The 18,793-nt window shown below is 34.0% G+C and overlaps 1 protein-coding gene across 1 annotated transcript in view; it reads right to left on the bottom strand.

The window, feature by feature from the left end:
* Window positions 1-18,793, bottom strand: part of PolA1 (DNA polymerase alpha catalytic subunit) — a 104,897-nt gene that overhangs the window by 47,850 nt on the left and 38,254 nt on the right. Inside the window, exons 7-9 of the mRNA XM_089090503.1 lie at window positions 13,367-13,491; window positions 9,025-9,178; window positions 1,199-1,357 (exon numbers count right to left, since the gene is read on the bottom strand). Of these exons, the coding sequence (XP_088946629.1) occupies window positions 1,199-1,357; window positions 9,025-9,178; window positions 13,367-13,491 (438 nt within the window). The remainder of the gene's footprint in view (window positions 1-1,198; window positions 1,358-9,024; window positions 9,179-13,366; window positions 13,492-18,793) is intronic.

The following is an 18,793-nucleotide window of genomic DNA, read 5'->3' as shown; positions in this document are numbered from 1 at the left end:
AAATACTAAAAATACCGAGCATTCATTTAGGTACTAAAAATTTCAATGCTAATAACGTCTCATTGAAGTTTAGTAAGATATGCCGTAATTTTATATGAAGTTGCAAGCATTAAAGACTAATTTTATGTAGTTGTACGAAAACCATTGATGAAGTTTCAAAAGTGATTCGTTATTCAAAATCAGATGTTTCAATCAATAATAATAACTAATTTAATTAAATACCAAAAATGTTGTATTAAATAGTAGAAATACTGAACAAGCATTACTCACTGAATGTTTCAATGAAAAAAAACTTTCTTTGAAGTTACTTTTCTTCAAATAACAAGTTTCAAGCATTGGATACTAATTTGAATAAATACTCTAAACGATTTAAACGTATGAAAATACTATAACATTGAAGTTTTAGACTAAAAATAAACTTCAGATATTAAACTTTAATTACTTTAAGCACTAAAAATACTCGTTTATGCAATAATTACTAACTTCATTAAATACTAAAAAAGCTGTATTAAATTGTAAAACGGAATAATAAAATGACAAAAACTAATTTTGAAGTTTCTTATTTAAAATAACAAGTTTCTAGCATTAGTTATTAAATTTTCGATCAGAACATCGACGACTTCAGAAGATGCACCATCGACGACTGTAGAGGATCTTATCCTTTATATTATATATATGACGACTTATTTTTTATGATGCTACGCGATGTTATGCATGCTCTGCAATGTCAATTATACAATATTGTGTATTTACATAATAATAATTATAATAATAATATTTTTCTAACCCAATAATACAGTGGAATACAGAAGAATAAAAACACAAGTAACAGAAAATTACAAAAGAGAGATTTAAACTCATGAAAAGGTGGCAATTGACTTGCGTTAAAAACCGCCAGCTTATTGCTATACTAATTATTTATGTCATGTAATTACAGTTATGTTAATTGTATAATTAATATAATGCATGCTATATAATGTAAATAGTTTCAATAAAGTAAGCGTAAACAAAAAAATTGAGGTTTTTCATCAAAGAGAAGTGATGGCCTAATATAACTTATGCTAGGATGACCGAATACTAAATGCTACGACCTAAGTTATGATGATTGAATACTTAATACTATGATGACCATAAACAGGCTTAACGTTTACTATAAATGGATGGACAGTTGTTTTTAACTTGTTATTCTTGAAATTACCTTTTCTCTGGGAAGGGCATATATTCTTCTTTGTATTCCTTTTACTTGAAGACAGGAAGAAATACACTGGTCTTGTTTCCAAACTTTTCCAAATAAAAAGACAGTGCCAGGTTGATTATACTGATCCTCATATGCATCAAGCCAAAACATCCTAAAAATCTAGAATTTTTTTTTACAATTTTTTATATTATTTTATATTATTATTTTTTTTAAATAATATTCTCGTTTACGACAATAAAATTAAAGTACTACTATTAGCATATAAAAAGTCAAGGGTATGAAACAGGAAAGATGGATCCACGGGTGCAGCGGGGACAGTACTAAAAGCACTAAAAGCGATTACTTCATCCATGTTTTCAATATTTTTTTTTAAAGATTAATTTTAATTACGGATAAACTTGTCAGCAGCATAAAACGTAGATATACTAGTCTAATAATAATTAGTCACATTCACAAATTTGGACTCCACCCCCTTTAAAGTGCCACACACTGCCCTACAAAAATTGAATTGGATCTGGGTCTTGCAGTGGCTAGGGGTCTTATTAAAAAAACTAGTTTCTTTGGAAACTGGAGGAATGAAGAGAGCATATGATTACAGCACCGTATCATTATTATTCTTGAAGTTTATAAGGATTATAAACATTTCAAGATTTATTGATACCCTTCACATACCCTGTAACCCAAATCCAAAATTCTTGGCATCATCAATTTCTTGATGATGAGCCATCACAGACATTCTAGAAAAATAAGAACAAACCTACTTAGTTCTGATACAGTACACATACAATGGTAGAATAAACCCCTGGGGGAACGATTAAAACCTTTTTTCACCTACTATTTAAGTCCCTAGGGTTCCCTGCAGGCGAAGCAAACGATGTGATAATTTTCTTTTGTTAATAAAAGTATCTATCAACAAGAAAGATAACCACATTAATTGCTTTTCAATCAATTGAAAGCGCGGAATTTAACCAACATTAAAATGCCAATTGTACATAGCTCAGGATTTTTTAGTTCGTATTTTATACCTAGTACACAGAAAAATACTTTTAAAAGCATTTTCTCTCTTTTTTTTTAAATGTACCTTTTTTTAAGGAAATACGTGCTTCTTGCTTGTGCAAGAAGTACTTTCTGCAGTTATGTGCTTTTTGCCCACTTTTCCGCTTCTTAAATACAGAGAAATCACAAAAAAAGGTTTAAATAATCATGCAAAGGATGGTGGAAACTTGAAATGACCTATTCAATACCCTTGGAATAATAAAGATGTAATAAAGAGCAAAATAACACACAGTTTTACAATTTATTTACATTATCCGTCTTAAATTCTTAAGTAGAAATGTAAAAAGCCCATATATATTCAACTAAACAAAATATAAACTATATTAAATCTCACATAAGAGAAAATTCTCTATAAAAGATATTATTTGTTTTTAAAAAAAGGAATAGTTTTTAATAATTTTCTTTTTAAAAAATTTACCTGATTTAGAGATTACCTTTATAAAAAATATAAATTAAATAAATTTAATTGTTTTTTTTAACAAAAAAAAACTACCAAGAGTACACCAAATGACTTAGTCTGCATATTTTATCCACTCACAGTTGCAATATATTCACAAAAATATTGACTCAACAAAGACAAACACAAATTTTGGTTTTCAATTCATTACAGACAGTCAAAGAGTAGGAGTCAAATCTGATTACAAATCAAGACATGTAGCAACGTTCTTCTTCTTCTTGTTTGGATCAACGCACTCAAATTCTGAGCCTTGAAGTTTTTTCCTGCAGTATGGTTCGAAATCTAATTCAGTTCAAACTACTTATTATGGGCAGCACAATCGCGCTGCCTAAGTAAAGAACGATGTTGGCACAATGTATTATTTTTTATTTTCTTTTCCTTTAGACCAGGGCACTTCGTGTCGAAGGAGTTGTCGTAGAAACTTCGAAAAGGGCTCATTCGATTGGAAATTAGTGGCTTGTGTGCCCTTTTTAAAGACTCCACGCCCGTAATAATTTCTGATGTATTTACGGCTGTTTGAGCCATTGCAAATTTTGGTCCTTTTGAAAGAATACTTAGCTCCTTGGATGTAAAAGCCTTAGAGGATAGATTTTCCAATGGAGGGCCAGGACAAAATCTAGGAAGGAAAATCCATTTTTGTTGAAACTATTGAATTTCCAGTTTTGAGAATTTCTCCGATAAGCGAGTTTTGGCTAAATGGAAAACGTGTCGGAAAGAACTTTGTGAGATATTTAAAATTTGGTGAAAATCTTAAACGGAAAAAGTCTGATATAATAAAGATTTAAAATTAAATATTTTATTACTAAGGACGTATCTTTTGAATCTATGGTCTTTTAAAATACGTGTTAAAGTTTTGAAACCCATTCCCTGGATAAACGGGCCTTCAGATTGTTTGCCTAAATGAAGATTGAAACGTAAAGAAGGTGGAAGAATCGATGCCTTTTGCAAGTTTCTAAGAAATTAAATTGACAAATTAGATTTGCATGTTTTTTAACATAATTAAAAAAATCTAAAACAATATTGGTCCAATGCTCCCCGTAAGCTTGACGTAAATATAAGTCATGTATAGCCAGTGTGATCTTAGAAAGTATTTTTAAAAACTTAGAGAAAAAAACTTTCACCACTCTACCATACATTTGAGAACTAAGTGATAAACTTGGAAAAATTTTAAATAAACACAATCTCTCTGTTTCTTTCAAAAGTGAACAAAAAGTCGAACATTTTTTTAACTCAGGAAAAGATAAAACTGACCATTTACTGGGTAGTGGTGTCTACAGAGTCCCGTGTTCATGTGGGAAATTTTACAGTAGTAGGACACATCAACAACTAGGTGAACGTTTGCATGACCACAAAATTTCAACAGATAAGTCCCTGAGATTGAAAAATAAAAATGACAACTTAGATTCCGCCTTGGCCCAGCATATTGTCGAAAATCCTACACACCTTGTTCTTTTTGAGGAGGCAACTTTAATATCTACTGTAAATGGTCTACCGCAATCTTTTAAAGAGGTAACTGAGATAAAAAAAAATTATATAAACAGGAATTTGGCAGCAAAGAGAGACACCGGAGACATTTCATTAAGCCTAATTTATAACAATTTAACATTAAAAGACTCAATTGAGCACCCAATCAAATTTAAGAGAACCCATTAACATATCTAATGAAAACCGAAATGGCAGAAGAGCAAAAAGCATTGCGAAGCAAAACATTCTTGCCCAATCTCTTTGGTAAATCCCTTTTTTCATTGGTTTTGGCTTGGTCTTTCATTCAGTTTCTGTTCGGATCTTTTGCAGTAAACTCAAAAAGGTTAGATTGTTTTTTTTTTTTTTTTTTTTTTTAGCACTGAGGAGGACATGGCGGAGGTCCTTGTCGAAATATTTGCTTGTTTTCGTTTTCGTATTTTACCACTGGCTGACAAAATCCTCGTTTTCTCACCCTTGTTTGGTTTTATTTTTCATTTATTATTGCCTTTCCTCTCTTAGCTTCATACACCTTTTCCCCAAACACATACAATTAAAATTTGAAGATAGCCATTCTGTTTAACGTAGTTGAAGGTTCTGGAAATTAGGTTTTTGAGGATGACAACCCCCCCCCCCACAGTCCTCACGGCAAGGGTTATAAGTTCTGCCCTTGGGGCATATGAAGTTTTTTATAAAAAGCGTTGTCGTAGAAACTTCAAAAAGGGCTCATTTGATTGGAAATTGAAATGACTAGTACCCTTTTTAATAGTTGAAAGTGATTGGAAGGCAACTAACACCCCTTACATGACCACCATTTATCCAAACACATCCAATCAAAATTTTTAGGTAGCCATTTTGTTCAGCGTAGTTAAAATATTTAGAAATTAGGTCTTTGAGGATGATAACACCCTCAGAGCCCTCGGGGCAAGGGTTGGAAGTTATGCCCTCGGGGCATTTAAGGTTTTTATAGATAGTGATGTTGTAGAAACCTCAAAAAGGGCTCAGTCGATTGGAAATTAGAAGGGTTTGTGCCCTTTTTAATAGTCGAAAGTGATTGGAAGATAACTAACACCCCTTTCTCCAAACCATTTCCCCCACCATTTCCCCAAACACATCCAATCAAAATTTTGACACAGTCATTTTGTTCGACATAGTTAAAAAGTCCGGAAATTATGTTTTTGAGGATATCACTCCCCCCACAGCCCTCAAAGCAAGGGTTGTAAGTTTTTGCCCTTGGGGTAGATAATGTTGTTCTGTTATATAAAGCGTTGTCGAAGAAAATTCAAAAGGGAATTATTGGATTGAAAATTGAAAACGACTAGTGCCCTTTTTAATAGTCAAAAGTGATTGGAGGGCAAGTAACCCCTCTCTTACGCCCACCATTTCCCCAAACACATCCAATCAAAATTTTGAGATAACCATTTTGTTCAACGTAGTTGAAAGATTCAGAAATTATGTCTTTGAAGATGACAACCCCCTTCACAGCCCCCAGGGCAAGGGTTGTAAGTGATGCCCTGGGGCATATGAGGTTTTTATAGAAAACGATGTCGTATAAAACTTCAAAAAGGGCTCATTCGATTGGATATTGAAAGGGCTAGTGCCCTTTTTAATAGTTGGAAGTGATTGGAGGGCAACTAAACCCCCTCTCAATCCCACCATTTCCCCGAACAAATCCAATCAAAATTTTGAGATAGCAATTTTCTTCAATGTTGTTGAAAGTTCTGGAAATTAGGTCGTTGAGGATGACAACCCCCCCCCCCCCTCCAGCCCTCAGGGCAAGGGTTGTATGCCCTGGGGGCATATAAGGTTTTTATTGAAATCGTTGTAGTAGAAACTTCAAAAGGCTCATTTGATTGGAAACTGAAAGGGCTATTGCCTTTTTTAATAGTCGAAAGTGATTAGACAACAACTAACCCCCCTCTTACGCACACCATTTCCCCAAACATTTCCAATAAAAATTTGGAGATAGCCGTTTCGTTTAAAGTTGTTGAAAGTTCTGGAAATTAGGTCTATGAGGATGACAACCCCTTCGCAGCCCTCAGGGCAAGGGTTGTAATTTATGCACTGGGGGCATATAAGGTGTTTATAGAAAGCGTTATGGCAGAAACTCAAAAAGGGCTCATTCGAATGGAAATTGAAAGGGCTATTGCCCTTTTTAATAGTCGAAAGTGATTTGAAGGCTTGACATTTTTATAGAAGAGATCGATGTGGGTACATTTTGTTTTTTTTTAGACCAGGGCACTTCGTATCGAAGGAGTTGTCTTAGGAACTTCGAAAAGGGCTCATTCGATTGAAAATAGAAAGGGCTAATGCCCTTTTTAATAGTCGAAAGTGATTGGAGGTCAACTAGTCCCCCTCCCACGCCCACTCTCCCATTTGCCTATTATGTTTAAAAACTAAATATTGCCTTAAGATTAAATCAAAATGCACTGTGTTAATGCTAATTCCCAATAAGACATCTCAGTAGTATCCCAAGAACGGCTGAGGGTATTACGTTCAAACTTTCGGGGCTACTTCTACTCTTAAAATTTAACCAAATCAAAATAGCGCAAGTGTATCCAAGCTATCATAGAAAGTAAACAGATTTTTTTTTTTTTTTTTGCGAATGGTATCAAGTTTTCCCTTCAAGGTCAATTAGAGGAGGTATGAAACTAAATTAAACAGTACTATTTTTGTCCAGATTTTTAAAAGGGTGTATGTTGTTAAAAATTGCTGAAAGTTTTTCTCCAGCATACAAATAGCAGGCCAAACTATAAAGTTAAAAAAAAAAAAATTTAGGTCCTATTTGTAGATTCATCGTATTATCTGCGAATTTTAATTTTAAGGTTTTAATACTAATCTTTACTACTACCTGAAAACTATTTGTATTTTCGGAACATTTTGAAGATTCATCAGTTTTATAGATTATGAACAAGCGTTTAATTATTCAGCAAAGGTTCTATCCTTTTATCACATACAAGATAAATACATTAAAGTGATCAGGGCTATGCACGAGAAAAACATTGCTGCGGTTAAGGTAGGACATGGAGTTAGTAGCTGATTTCATATTATGTCAGGCGTTATAAATATAAATGTTTTCACTTTTATAACGTTAATAAATCAAATGATATTAACATTTGATTACTAAATATCAGTATATGTATATTAAACTGACAATGCACATTCATTTGTATTTTTTTCAGTAAAGTGCAAGTTATGTTCTGGCCTTGGGAAGGCAAACGGGTTTTAAGCCCTACTTATGTTAATTTCTGCTCGTTTTGAGTTTGGCTCGGTTATTTATTGTAATTTCTGTTCGTTATGGGTTTCATTTATTTATCGATGCTGATTTGTGGTAGTTTCACCCTTGGTAGATTATTTGATTTTATTTTTGCTCATTTTTGGTTTAATGGAGTTCTTTACTTTTCTTTGAAAAACTTATTTCGTGGAAAAGTTTTTTTAATTAATAAATGTCAAGGCCGTATCCAGGATTTTTATTCGGAGGGGTTTTACTCAAATTTTTATTTTTTTTTTTTTTTTTTTTTTTGGTGGTGGTTGGGGGCGGGACACAAAAAACTAAAAAAACATACAAAATTTCTATATGTCCATTTTTGTTACGTTTTTACGAGTCAGACAAACATTTCAGGGGGGAGGGGGGGGGGGGGTCAAACCAGCTAACATCCCCCCCCCTGGATACGGCGTTGATAAATAAAAAAAAAAAATATATAGAAAAGGTAATTACTTTTCCTTTAATAAAATTTACCTATATTAAAGATTACCCTTAACAAATAATAAAAAAACTTGTTTTTTAGCAAAAACATACCAAGAGTACACCAAATGACTTAGTCTGCATATTTTATCCACTAACAATTGCAATATATTCACAAAAATATTGACTCAACAAAGACAAACACAAATTTTGGTTTTCAATTCATTGCAGATAGTCGAAGAGCAGGAATCAAATCATAGTACGATTTTTTTCCAAAAATTTTACAGATTCTGATAATCAGAAAATGTAAAAAAATTTCTGGTTACATCTCAAGACATATAGCGACTGACAAAGAAGGGTTTTTTTTTCTTGTTTAGATTGGCATGGGGACATTTTCGTAAATCTAATCACCGGACTCACATTCCGGGTCCTGTAGTTTTTTGCTGCAGTTGAGTTCAAACTTTGGGTCACGCATTACCCAGCTGAGATCATCGAAATGCATAGAAAAGTTATCTATCGTCTTTTGTTCCGTACTTTCAATGAGGAACTTTTTGAAAATGCTGTGCATAGTTTTGACAATAAATTTTTATACCATCCATTTTGTTGTGAGTTATTTTCTTGTGGTGTGACGTCCGCTGGTAGCTGTTTGCTATTATGGCAATAAGAGTTATTTATTATTATTATTATTATCCCACACCGCCACTACAGGACGAAAGGATAGTTTGTAGTAGCTCATCATTTCTAGTATTTTGAGTTTTGACGCTCGAGGGAAGGCGCATGTGGTGCTTTTTTTTTATCAACAGTTTTTTACGAAGTTTTTTTTTGTATTATAATTTTCCTATACCAGTATTTTATTTAACCCTGAACCAAATATTAAAATATGATAGAACTTTTCACAATATGGCTTTATTTATGCTTCAACTGTTTTTTTCCCATATCTTCAAATTAAATAAACACATTAAAAAAGAGACGTATTAGTTGATTTTTCAGGGATATAAGTGCCACGAAGAAAAGGAACACCGTAGTACTGAAAACTAGTACACATAGGAACGGCCATTTAAATAAAAAAAAAAGCATTTGGGACTTAAAATTTACATGCAAGAGAGAGATGGCCCTGACCCCTATATCCCAGTAAAAAGATGGAGCAAAGGTTTTATGCTCACAAACCTTTTCTCCATTTTCATTAAGAACTAACGGTAAGTCACCAGCTTCCCCTATAGCTCCTTGCATTTCAGGAGGAGGCCCCTTTGGTTCTTCTGTGATTTCTTTCTTAATATTAGAAAAGAAACTTTCATCCATGTCTTCGTCCCAGTTGATGTCACTAAAAGGAAATAAAAATGATGAAACGATCACAAGAAGAAGTATGTAGAATAGAATACAAATGATGAATACTATTAAGAAAAAAGTATAGAATTAATAATGAGAGACAGCAGATTAGATGAGAGTTAAAAAGAGAAGCTGAAGAAGGAAGAATATACGTTGGCAGGAACTGATAAAAGTCCGACAATTGTTAATAATTCTATGGTGTCAGATCACATGTATACTTTAGTAAATATTGCATACCAGAGCGAAAATGTTCAGGCACATTTTATATACTACAAAAAGCGCAACCCCACTCGTTTTTTTCGATCGCTTTTTTTACTTTTCAGAAAAATATTCTTTGTAAGTATTAGCAGAAATATCCGTTGCCGTTCACCAAGGTTATTACCTTGATAACTGCACATTTATGAATGAATGAAAATTTGCATTGCTCATAAACCACACGAGGGTGTTATAATGAAGTAAATAAGAAAAACAGAAAAAAAAACGATATATACACAAGAACACAAATACGGGATAAACTAGGACTCAATCATTGCCTTGTAAAATATAAGAGACTCATCTAGCCTTTCAAAAATTTTTCACAACGACTTTCAGCTACAGGCAGGGAATGGGCCAAAGCGTAAGTGGCGATCAGCTACCTGTTTCTACACCATAGGGAAATTCCCAAGAGAAACTTTCCATATCTAAAATTCATTAACCCTTTTCATTAACACTTTTTTTGCCAGTACACACAAAGATGTCCCAGACAGAGGAAAGAGCGGTGACACGCGGGCGAGCGAATAAGTTGTATACTCTGGCTAGTATACGCCCGTTGTATTGCGCTTTATAGCAAACAAGAAGTCGAAATGCTTTTCGCAACTTTTCACCAAGATGCACAAGCAGTAGGGAGCGTGTTGATTTGACACTGGCGCCAATTGGAAGGTCAAGATACTTTATACTCGCATATCGGGAAACAGTTTGACTTCCAAGCCGCACTCCTTCTGTCGTAGCCTGAGACCGGTCAAATATAAGAACCCTCACTCTTAAATGCGTTGAAAGGCGAACCCATTTTTCCATAACAAACGCTCTGGGAAAATCAGGGACAGAAGAATTGAAGAATCTTTATGGATATTTATATAGCGATCTCATCTTTGATTTTCACACACTTTTTTTATTATTACTAATGTATATAAATAATGCTTGTTGCTTTAGTGGATGCCTTGTTGCTTTTGCTTTAGCTCTATTAGATCAAATCTCTGCTTTGAAATTTTATCTATAACGCCCAATTAGTTTATATTCCTACGAAGGTTTATATAAGGTCAGAAGTAAAAATGCGTTTAATGCTAAATTTTAACAAAAAGTCAGGTTGACTTTTTCCGTTTCACTAGCTAAGTTCGACAAAAAACTTTTTGTCCATTTTACCGTATATTTGATAAAGAGAAATAAGCAGAAATTAATAAGAATAAAGTTTTTCTGAGGGGAAGAAAATAGCGAAAATTAAAGCTTATAATGGACAAAAATATTGCGTCTCAGCCTATCCAACAGACATCTACAAAACTAGCTTAAATAAAATTACTCGTTATATTTCCGTATATTTCTAGAAGTTTGTAAAACTAGCGATTTACGGAAAACACGAAAACCCGGCAAAAAACAATGTTTTGTTATAGGATCCAAAATGCCCTTCAATAGCTGTAGAGAATAAAAAATAGTTTGTAAGGCTCTCAAAAGTCTTTCACAAAGCCATTCTTTGGATAAATTCTAGTATATACTTTAAATACTCAATAAAATGAGAAGACATTTTATTTCAATAACGACAAAGTAACAGATTAAGCAGAATACTAAAATGAAACACTTCTTAAAGATATAAACCAACCCATTGCTCTCACCGGTCATTAGTTAGAAATATAGAAATAAATTTAAAAATATAAACTTAAAACTCTGGAAACGCACTTTAATAGTTTTGGAAATTCAGAACCAATAGTCCATTTAAGAACTATCTACAAATCCAGTTATTTCTGCTTACGGTATTGAGAATTTCAAGTTATGGGTCTAATTTCTGAAGTTAGTCTATGGCCGTAGCACTTATCTGAACACGGTCACTTCAGATTTGTTTACAACATAGTCATGAAACATCCGAAAAGAAATAAAAAAGACAGCCATTTATTGAATGAAGAGAAAGAGAGCCATTCTTCATTCATGAATGAAAAGCTATTCATTGAAACGAGAGCCAAAACCGTAAAGAGAGCCATTCATTGAATGAAGGGAAAGAGAGCCAAAACTTCATTCATGAATGAAGAGCTATTCATTGAAAAGAGAGCCATAACCAAAAAGAGAGCCATTAAGAAGAGATTGCGCCAAATTAAGCGAATTCAAACCATAAAAAAAAAAAACATTCGAAAATACTTTATTTTTCTACTGTAAGAAACAAATTCAAGCGCTTTCTGTTTCTACTGTGCTAAAATCATATTTTATTTTATGTTTTCAGTAAAGCGTTTGTTTTGCATGATTCTACAAATATCACGAGTCAGTTTATTTGAGACAGTTTCGAATCCATTTCGAGTCTGTTCATTTGAACTATTCAAACCATGAAACGTTTTGTGTTTGAAGTAAAGTGATAATTTTGCATATTCTTTGAATATAGGAAAATATCAGTTCATTTGAGCTCATTTTGAATTCATTTCGAGTCAATTAATTTGAGCTACTAAAACCTATGTTTTGTGTTTTAAGTAAAGCGCTAGCTTTGCATTGTCTGAAAGCTATAGCCTGATCATATTTGTTACTCCAGAACATCTGGTCATATCTGAATGTCCCGAATATCTATACAAACTTTTTCCCATGCTGACCAACGGTCTGCGTTGCGCAGGTACCAATCTTCTGATTCAATGTCTTCGGCCGGGAGTGCAATGCGTGGTTGGGGGAAAATCATCTGACGCTTCCCGTGTTCTTCCCCCAGATTTCTCCAGGTACCCGTTTAGAGCTGGGTCGACTCTGGCTGAGCTTACGGAGTCACACCATTCACCCCCATTCCAAACCAAATAACCAGCGACAACAGCACTCGAACCCCTGACCTTAGGATTTCAAGTCTGGAGCGCTAACCACTCGGCTAGGACGGTTCGAACATACATGTATCGGGTATGTTAAGCCCCAGACCAATCAAATTAGCATCCTATATATTAGCATGTATCGGGTATGTTAAAGGTCAGGCCAATCAAATTAGCGTCCTATGTATTAGCATGTATCAGGTATGTTAAAGGTCAGACCAATCAAATTAGCGTCCTATGCCGTGTCTAGTTCACAGAATTTTTCCAAAAGAACAAGAAAATCATAAGAACCCTTTATATCCTTTGGTAGAATTTAGACAAGTCATTGGAATAAGCCTGCTTTACTTAGCGAAGCCTCTTTCAAAACCTGACTAAGAAACAATACAGGAGATGCCATTTCAGTTTCCTTTGAGGGAGGGGGGGGGGGCATACCCAATAATTTTTATAATGGACTGAATATAGCAAAACACATTTCAAAAACTTATCATTTATTTACCGTATTCAGGATGTTTTTTTCTTCTCGATGTTTTAAGAAGTTTTATAAATTAAGGGGGCTCCGGCCACCAAACCATGTTCAAAATAGCACATGTTTGAACTGTTAAACGGTCTAAGCACGGCAAAGAACTAATATGAATGGTAATATGAATGGCATCCACAATAGTGTGGATGAAAACGGCCCTCAATTGATATCGCTGTTCGTCAAACTTGTCGCAAGCGAGAAATTCCAAGGATGAATATCATGGGGAAAAGTTGTTCTTATTCTTACCATTTCGGAATAGGAAATACAGCTACTTTGCCATAAAGGTTGTTATATTCATTATTACCTTGATCTCTTTCGTTAAATAAGACATGAGAAGGTACTTTCTTTTGCGTTACCCCCCTCCCAAAAGGAACTGAAGAAATTTGGCTGTATTTACCTGAAACTTCCAGAAAAGTAGAACAATTTTCAATTGATTTTGAAAACATTGCCGTTTATTTCCAACAATAAGAAAATTATTGTTAATCCCCAATTGTTGATAACCAAATCGGTTCTCGCAATTTTTGACCAACACTGTTGATCAATAATTTTTTTCACCAAAAAAGGCCTTTATTATTCAATTTCTCAGTTTGACTTTTAAATAAAAAATTTATCTTACTTAAGCAAATTATTGAAAAAAAATAGTTACGTGAAATCGTCTTGAAGGGCTGAGACTTCCTCCTCCTCTGCTTTGAGTTCATTTTTTCGAGAGCCTGTAACTCGTGCTTGTAATTCATCTGTGTTAATCGCTAAAGCAGCTTCAGAAAAACCTACCTATAAGAAAAAAATTATATAGGACCATGGGCATACGGAAGGGGGCAGCTGAACCCCCCCCCCCCTAGAGCTTCAAATTTACACTAGGTTTGGCTAAAAAAGCAGTTGATAAAAGGTAGACGGTTGAAAAGCTGGAACGACAGAATTAAAGTCAAACAAGAAGCAATTATCCATAATGTCTTGGGAAGATTTAGCTCTAGTCCAAGAAGATTGATTAATGCTGAAGCTTATTGATGATTTATGATTTTTAGTGATTACTTATTAATAAAGATTTCATAGGTATGACAGAACTTGCTGGCAATGTAAGGTTTTGTGAACTGCCAATATGACTTCAGCCACCCTACCTTCATCACAGAACCGGCTGCCCCCACCCCCCTACAGAAGAAGCTACGTACGCCCATGTACAGGACAATGATGCCATGTTTTTATTTAACAGAGAACGACAAACGGAATAAGAATCTTTGCAATAAAAGGCACATATAACCCGAAACTTCGGGGTTCAGACAATTTTTCCTCATTGATCCTCCAAAAGTCCTTGGAGGGCTCACCCCCCCCCCCTTGCTGTAATCTAGTCTATTTAGGATTATTTCTAAGGTAAGCGAAGAGATTCAAAGAAATAAAAGCAACAGTTGAAGAAATTAATGGGTCTTTTTGTAAAAACAAAATTGTAATTATTAGCAACATAAAAATATTTCAATTTGTAAGTAATAACTTTTTTCTATTTCTCTTTTATTTTTTTCCGTTTTGAGAAAAAAACCACTCAAAACAATGTATCTGTTCAATCGTTTTCATCACCAGCCTAGAAAGTAGAAACTTTCCTCGGATTTTTGGCTTCTTAATTAACGTGTTCCTCGGTTCCTCGTGTAAGTTTGACTGCTTGTTTAATTCGAGAGACCTTAAACTCCTTCTTTTTGTTAGTCTCCTTATTAGTACTTATATAAAACTCTAAGAAAAGACTACACCTTTCTCTCCTTCTGCAGCAATAGCCGTTCCGACCCTGTAACCGGGTACTTCACTACTGAGACGAATAACAAAAAAGAAAGGGTTATCCAATTTAGCGTTAACTACTCTCATTGTGGAGTGGTTAACGCCATGTTGACGTTATTACCCGAAATTGGAGGATTACCCAAGTTGCCCTTATAATTCAGTGTTCAGAAATTTGATCGTCAATGAAAATCGTGTTTTGGCCAATCCTTATCCGTTCTTTTTTACATTGAAGAATTAACATAAAGAAAGAAAAATGAGCGAAAATGGGGTTTTAAAGGTTAAACAAAATACTAACAAAACACAACAAAGCGAATATTTCAAGGGGACAAACGCCTCTCTTCTTCAGCGCAAAACGAAAAATATAATCAATGAAAGTGCCTTTGGTTTTAATTCTTACAATTTTTGGCTTTTATTGAATGTTATTCATCTTTTAATTTTTTTTTCATTGTTTTTTTCACGTTCACATTGACTTATCGCGTTTTATTTTGTTGGGTTTTTTTTCGGCACTCTTATTGATTATATTTTTTTTGTTTCGCGCTGAAGAAGATGCGTTTGTCCCCTCGAAATATTCACTTTGTTGTGTTTTGTCAGTATTTTCAGTTGACCTTTAAAAACAATATTTTTCTCGTTTTTATTTCTTTATGTTATGTCAGGCCAATGTGGTTTAAGAAATTTTCATTGAAGAATTAGATGCAAATTACCGCATTGAAGTGAACCTAGTCAATCACTTGTCATTTCAAGTACACATTTCGCAAAAGAGTTGATATTAACTTAAATTCTGATTATTATAACTTATCAATTATCCAACATCAATTTTCTTATAATGAATAAATAATGATATGTATAAATGAGGATGTATGAATAACGATAAAAATTATACAATTATCTTGTATTTAGTCATTTTTATTAATCAGTTACCTAGTATGAATCATCAATTATCTAATTTCAAATAGTTATTTTGTCAATTAATTATTACACTATAAGTCAAATTTTAATTGAAACAGAAACATGCAGAAACAGAAACAGAAACATGCAGAAACAGAAACATGAAACAGAAACAGAAACATGCAGAAACAGAAACATGCATGAAACAGAAACAGAAACATGCAGAAACAGAAACATGAAACAGAAACAGAAACATGCAGATACAGAAACATGCATGAAACAGAAACAGAAACATGCAGAAACATTATAGCAGCTGGAGAGCTTTCAAAAAGTCTTATTTCATTTGGTAGTAACTCTGGTTTGGATCGTTAATACTAGAATTATTTCGTGCCCTTTTCTAGATCATCGTATAATCTTCTTGAAAAAACAGTTTGTGCTAACGAACTGTAAGTAAAGAGCGACCCGGCTCAATGGTAACAGAAACTCTAAGAAACGGAATTTTGATACCAATAGATGCATAAAAAGATTTTGATTTTTATGCTGATTTCAAATATATAAGTTTCATCAAGTTTAGTCTTACCACATCAAAATTTATAAGCCTGAGAAAATTTGCCTTATTTTCGAAAAAAGCAGGAAACACCCCCTAAAACTGATACAATCTTAATGAAAGTCACAATATCAGATTCAGCGTATCAGAAAACCCTACTGTAGAGGTTTGAAGCTCCTATCTGCAAAAATGTCGAATTTTGTATTTAGTTTTGCCAGAAGAAAGATCACGGATGCGTTTTTATTTGTTTGTTGTTTTTTTTTCAGGGGTGATTGTATCGACACAGTGGTATTAGAATATCGCAAGAGGGCTCATTCAAACGGAAATTAAAAGTTCTAGCGCCCTTTTTAAGTAACCAAAAAATTGGAGGGCAACTAGGCCCCCTCCAGCGCTCTTTTTTCACAAAGTCAACCGATCAAAATTTTAAAATAGTCATTTTGTTCAGCATAGTCAGAAAACCTAATAACGATGTCTTTAAAGATGACTTAATCCCCCACAGTCCCCGGGGGAAGGGCTGAAAATTATGAACTTTGCCCATTATTTATATATAGTATTGGTTATTGAAAAGTATACAGAAGTTTCTAGGGGGGGGGATTTTCCTGGTGGGAGGGGAGAGGGGGTTACGTGGGAGGATCGTTCCATGGAGGAATTTTAATGGGGGAAGGGAATTTTCCATGAAGGAGAGGGACCAAATTTATAAGCATTATTTAAAAAACGATCAGAAATTAGATTAAAAAAACAAGTTTTTCAACTTAAAGTAAAGAGCAACATTAAAACTTAAAACAAACATAAATTATTACGTATATGAGTGGGTTCACTCCCTCGTCAATACCTCCCTCTTTACGCTAAAGTTTTTTTAGTACTTTCAAAAGAGCTATTTATTCTAATTAAACGGCCTTTGTGATTCAGGGGCCATTCTTAAAGAATTGGAACAAAATTTGAACTGTAAAGTGAAGAGCGAGGTTTTGAGGAGGGGGCAGCCCTCCTTATGTACGTAATAATTTCTGTTCGTTTTAAGTTTTAATGTTGCTCCTTACTTTCAGTTAAAAAAACTTGTTTTTTTTCTTATCTTACAGAAGAACCAGGCTTTTCCCGCCTCATCTGGCCTCTGAAATACAGATGTTACATGGGAATTAGTTCCCCCATTAACTCCCCAGACTCAAGGCGGCTGAGTTTGCACAGTCACTGTTGCATAACGACATGTTTTGTAATACAATATATATATGATATGTAATACAACATAGATTTAGCCACTGAGCTATGATTCTTCGCGTAAATAAACCTTTCTCTCTCTCTTTCTACTGAGCCTATCGCCATACCGAGCTACCTGAGCTAACACAGCAGCAGGTCCCCACTGGACTTCAAAAAGCAGAATCGACGTTCTTTCAATTCTTGATCAATAGAATTTTATTCTTTGACACTATCGTTTCGATTTATCCAAGAAAGAGCTTTTTTCACGATCGACAGAGGAACAACGTCTTAGATAGTTTACTTTTCATTTCCATACAAATTAGATTTTTTCAAGAAATGCAATGCTCATGAAACTGAAGTTACTGTGTTTGGTCTAAAGTGTTAACTGGGGTATTAGCGATTTTTTTTTCTTGTCTTAACAGGAGAGAAGGACAGGTCAATGAGGGACAAGAGGGAAGTGGGTATTTATAGAAGGTTGGCATAAGATGTGGACCGAAAATAGAACATACGATAACGCTGGAATATCTAAAGAAGGCGGCAAGGTAATCTCGTTAGAAAAAGTCAAAGTGCCTATTTGATTGGTGGATGGATGGATATAATTCAACAATCGGTAGCAAATTCGTTGATCCGAGAGCCCCACCAACTACCAGATTATAAGATCATAAATTAAAAGCCAAATTTCAAATTAGGTCGTAAATAAAAGCAAAAAAAAAAAAATCGCAATCCAATTACAAATTGAAAAAAAAATGCTTAGTATGAGAAATAGAGCCATCCGAAATCAAAAGCACATATCTTTGCTTTCCAATAGCCTAGGAACCTCAGACTCATGTTTATGGCGTATCTTGATACTCATTGATCTTGGACATTGAGTTAATAGAAAAACGAAACTCGGAATTCCTAACATTCTAACGTCTCTGTATCTTATAGTTATAGTCATCATATTGAACTTTCCCTTTAGAAACTCAAACAAATTTATCAGATACACACTTTAGTCATGTTTGTTTGTCATGTTTTATTTCCATCAAAGGTTTACTATTCATTTATGAACCATTTGACTTACCTCATTAGTTTAAACATAGCCAAGTTAATAAGTACAAATGGAGTTTCCGTATACACAAGCGCTGTTACCCAAAGAGGGCTGTATACATATTTAGATATTCCCCAATCAATGATCTAATCCCTAAGACTTTCGCTTCACTGTGTGTACGGCCCTGGATGGACGCTATGACAAAAAAACATGTTGTCCCGATAGCAACTATAATATTTGGAAATGATGATTACGCATCGAGCAGCACTGCTCTGTTATTATTATAGTGTTCCGTTAGAAGACAGCATAGACTGCGATGTTACCCTTATTTTGTCTACCGTCCTCTTTCAATAAAAAAATTATCATCGTTCCCCGAAAATTAATTCTTTTCAAATTTTAATAGCAATTAATGAAAGATATATACATTAATACTTCTACATTTTTGTAAAATATAGTAAAGAAATGTGTGAATTGGAAACATTGGTGTTTGAAAGTGTGAAACAATTCTTTGAACCTCAGAATAGAAAAGCAGTACAAAAATATTTTGAAAATTCGAAATCCTCTTATCAAGAACGATGAACTTGGTGTACTACTACCAATTTAGTAATCCTCGGCTAAATTTTCGTCAGCTGTATTCTTTAGTCACCATAATTCTATATTTCTAA

This window comes from Artemia sp. Qi Xiang Cuo, chromosome 6 (genome assembly GCF_049724085.1).
Source record: "Artemia sp. Qi Xiang Cuo chromosome 6, ASM4972408v1, whole genome shotgun sequence".
Lineage (NCBI taxonomy): Eukaryota > Metazoa > Arthropoda > Branchiopoda > Anostraca > Artemiidae > Artemia > Artemia sp. Qi Xiang Cuo.
The sequence above is the reverse complement of the archived record's forward strand: the minus strand, read 5'-3'. Positions and strand labels throughout refer to the sequence as shown.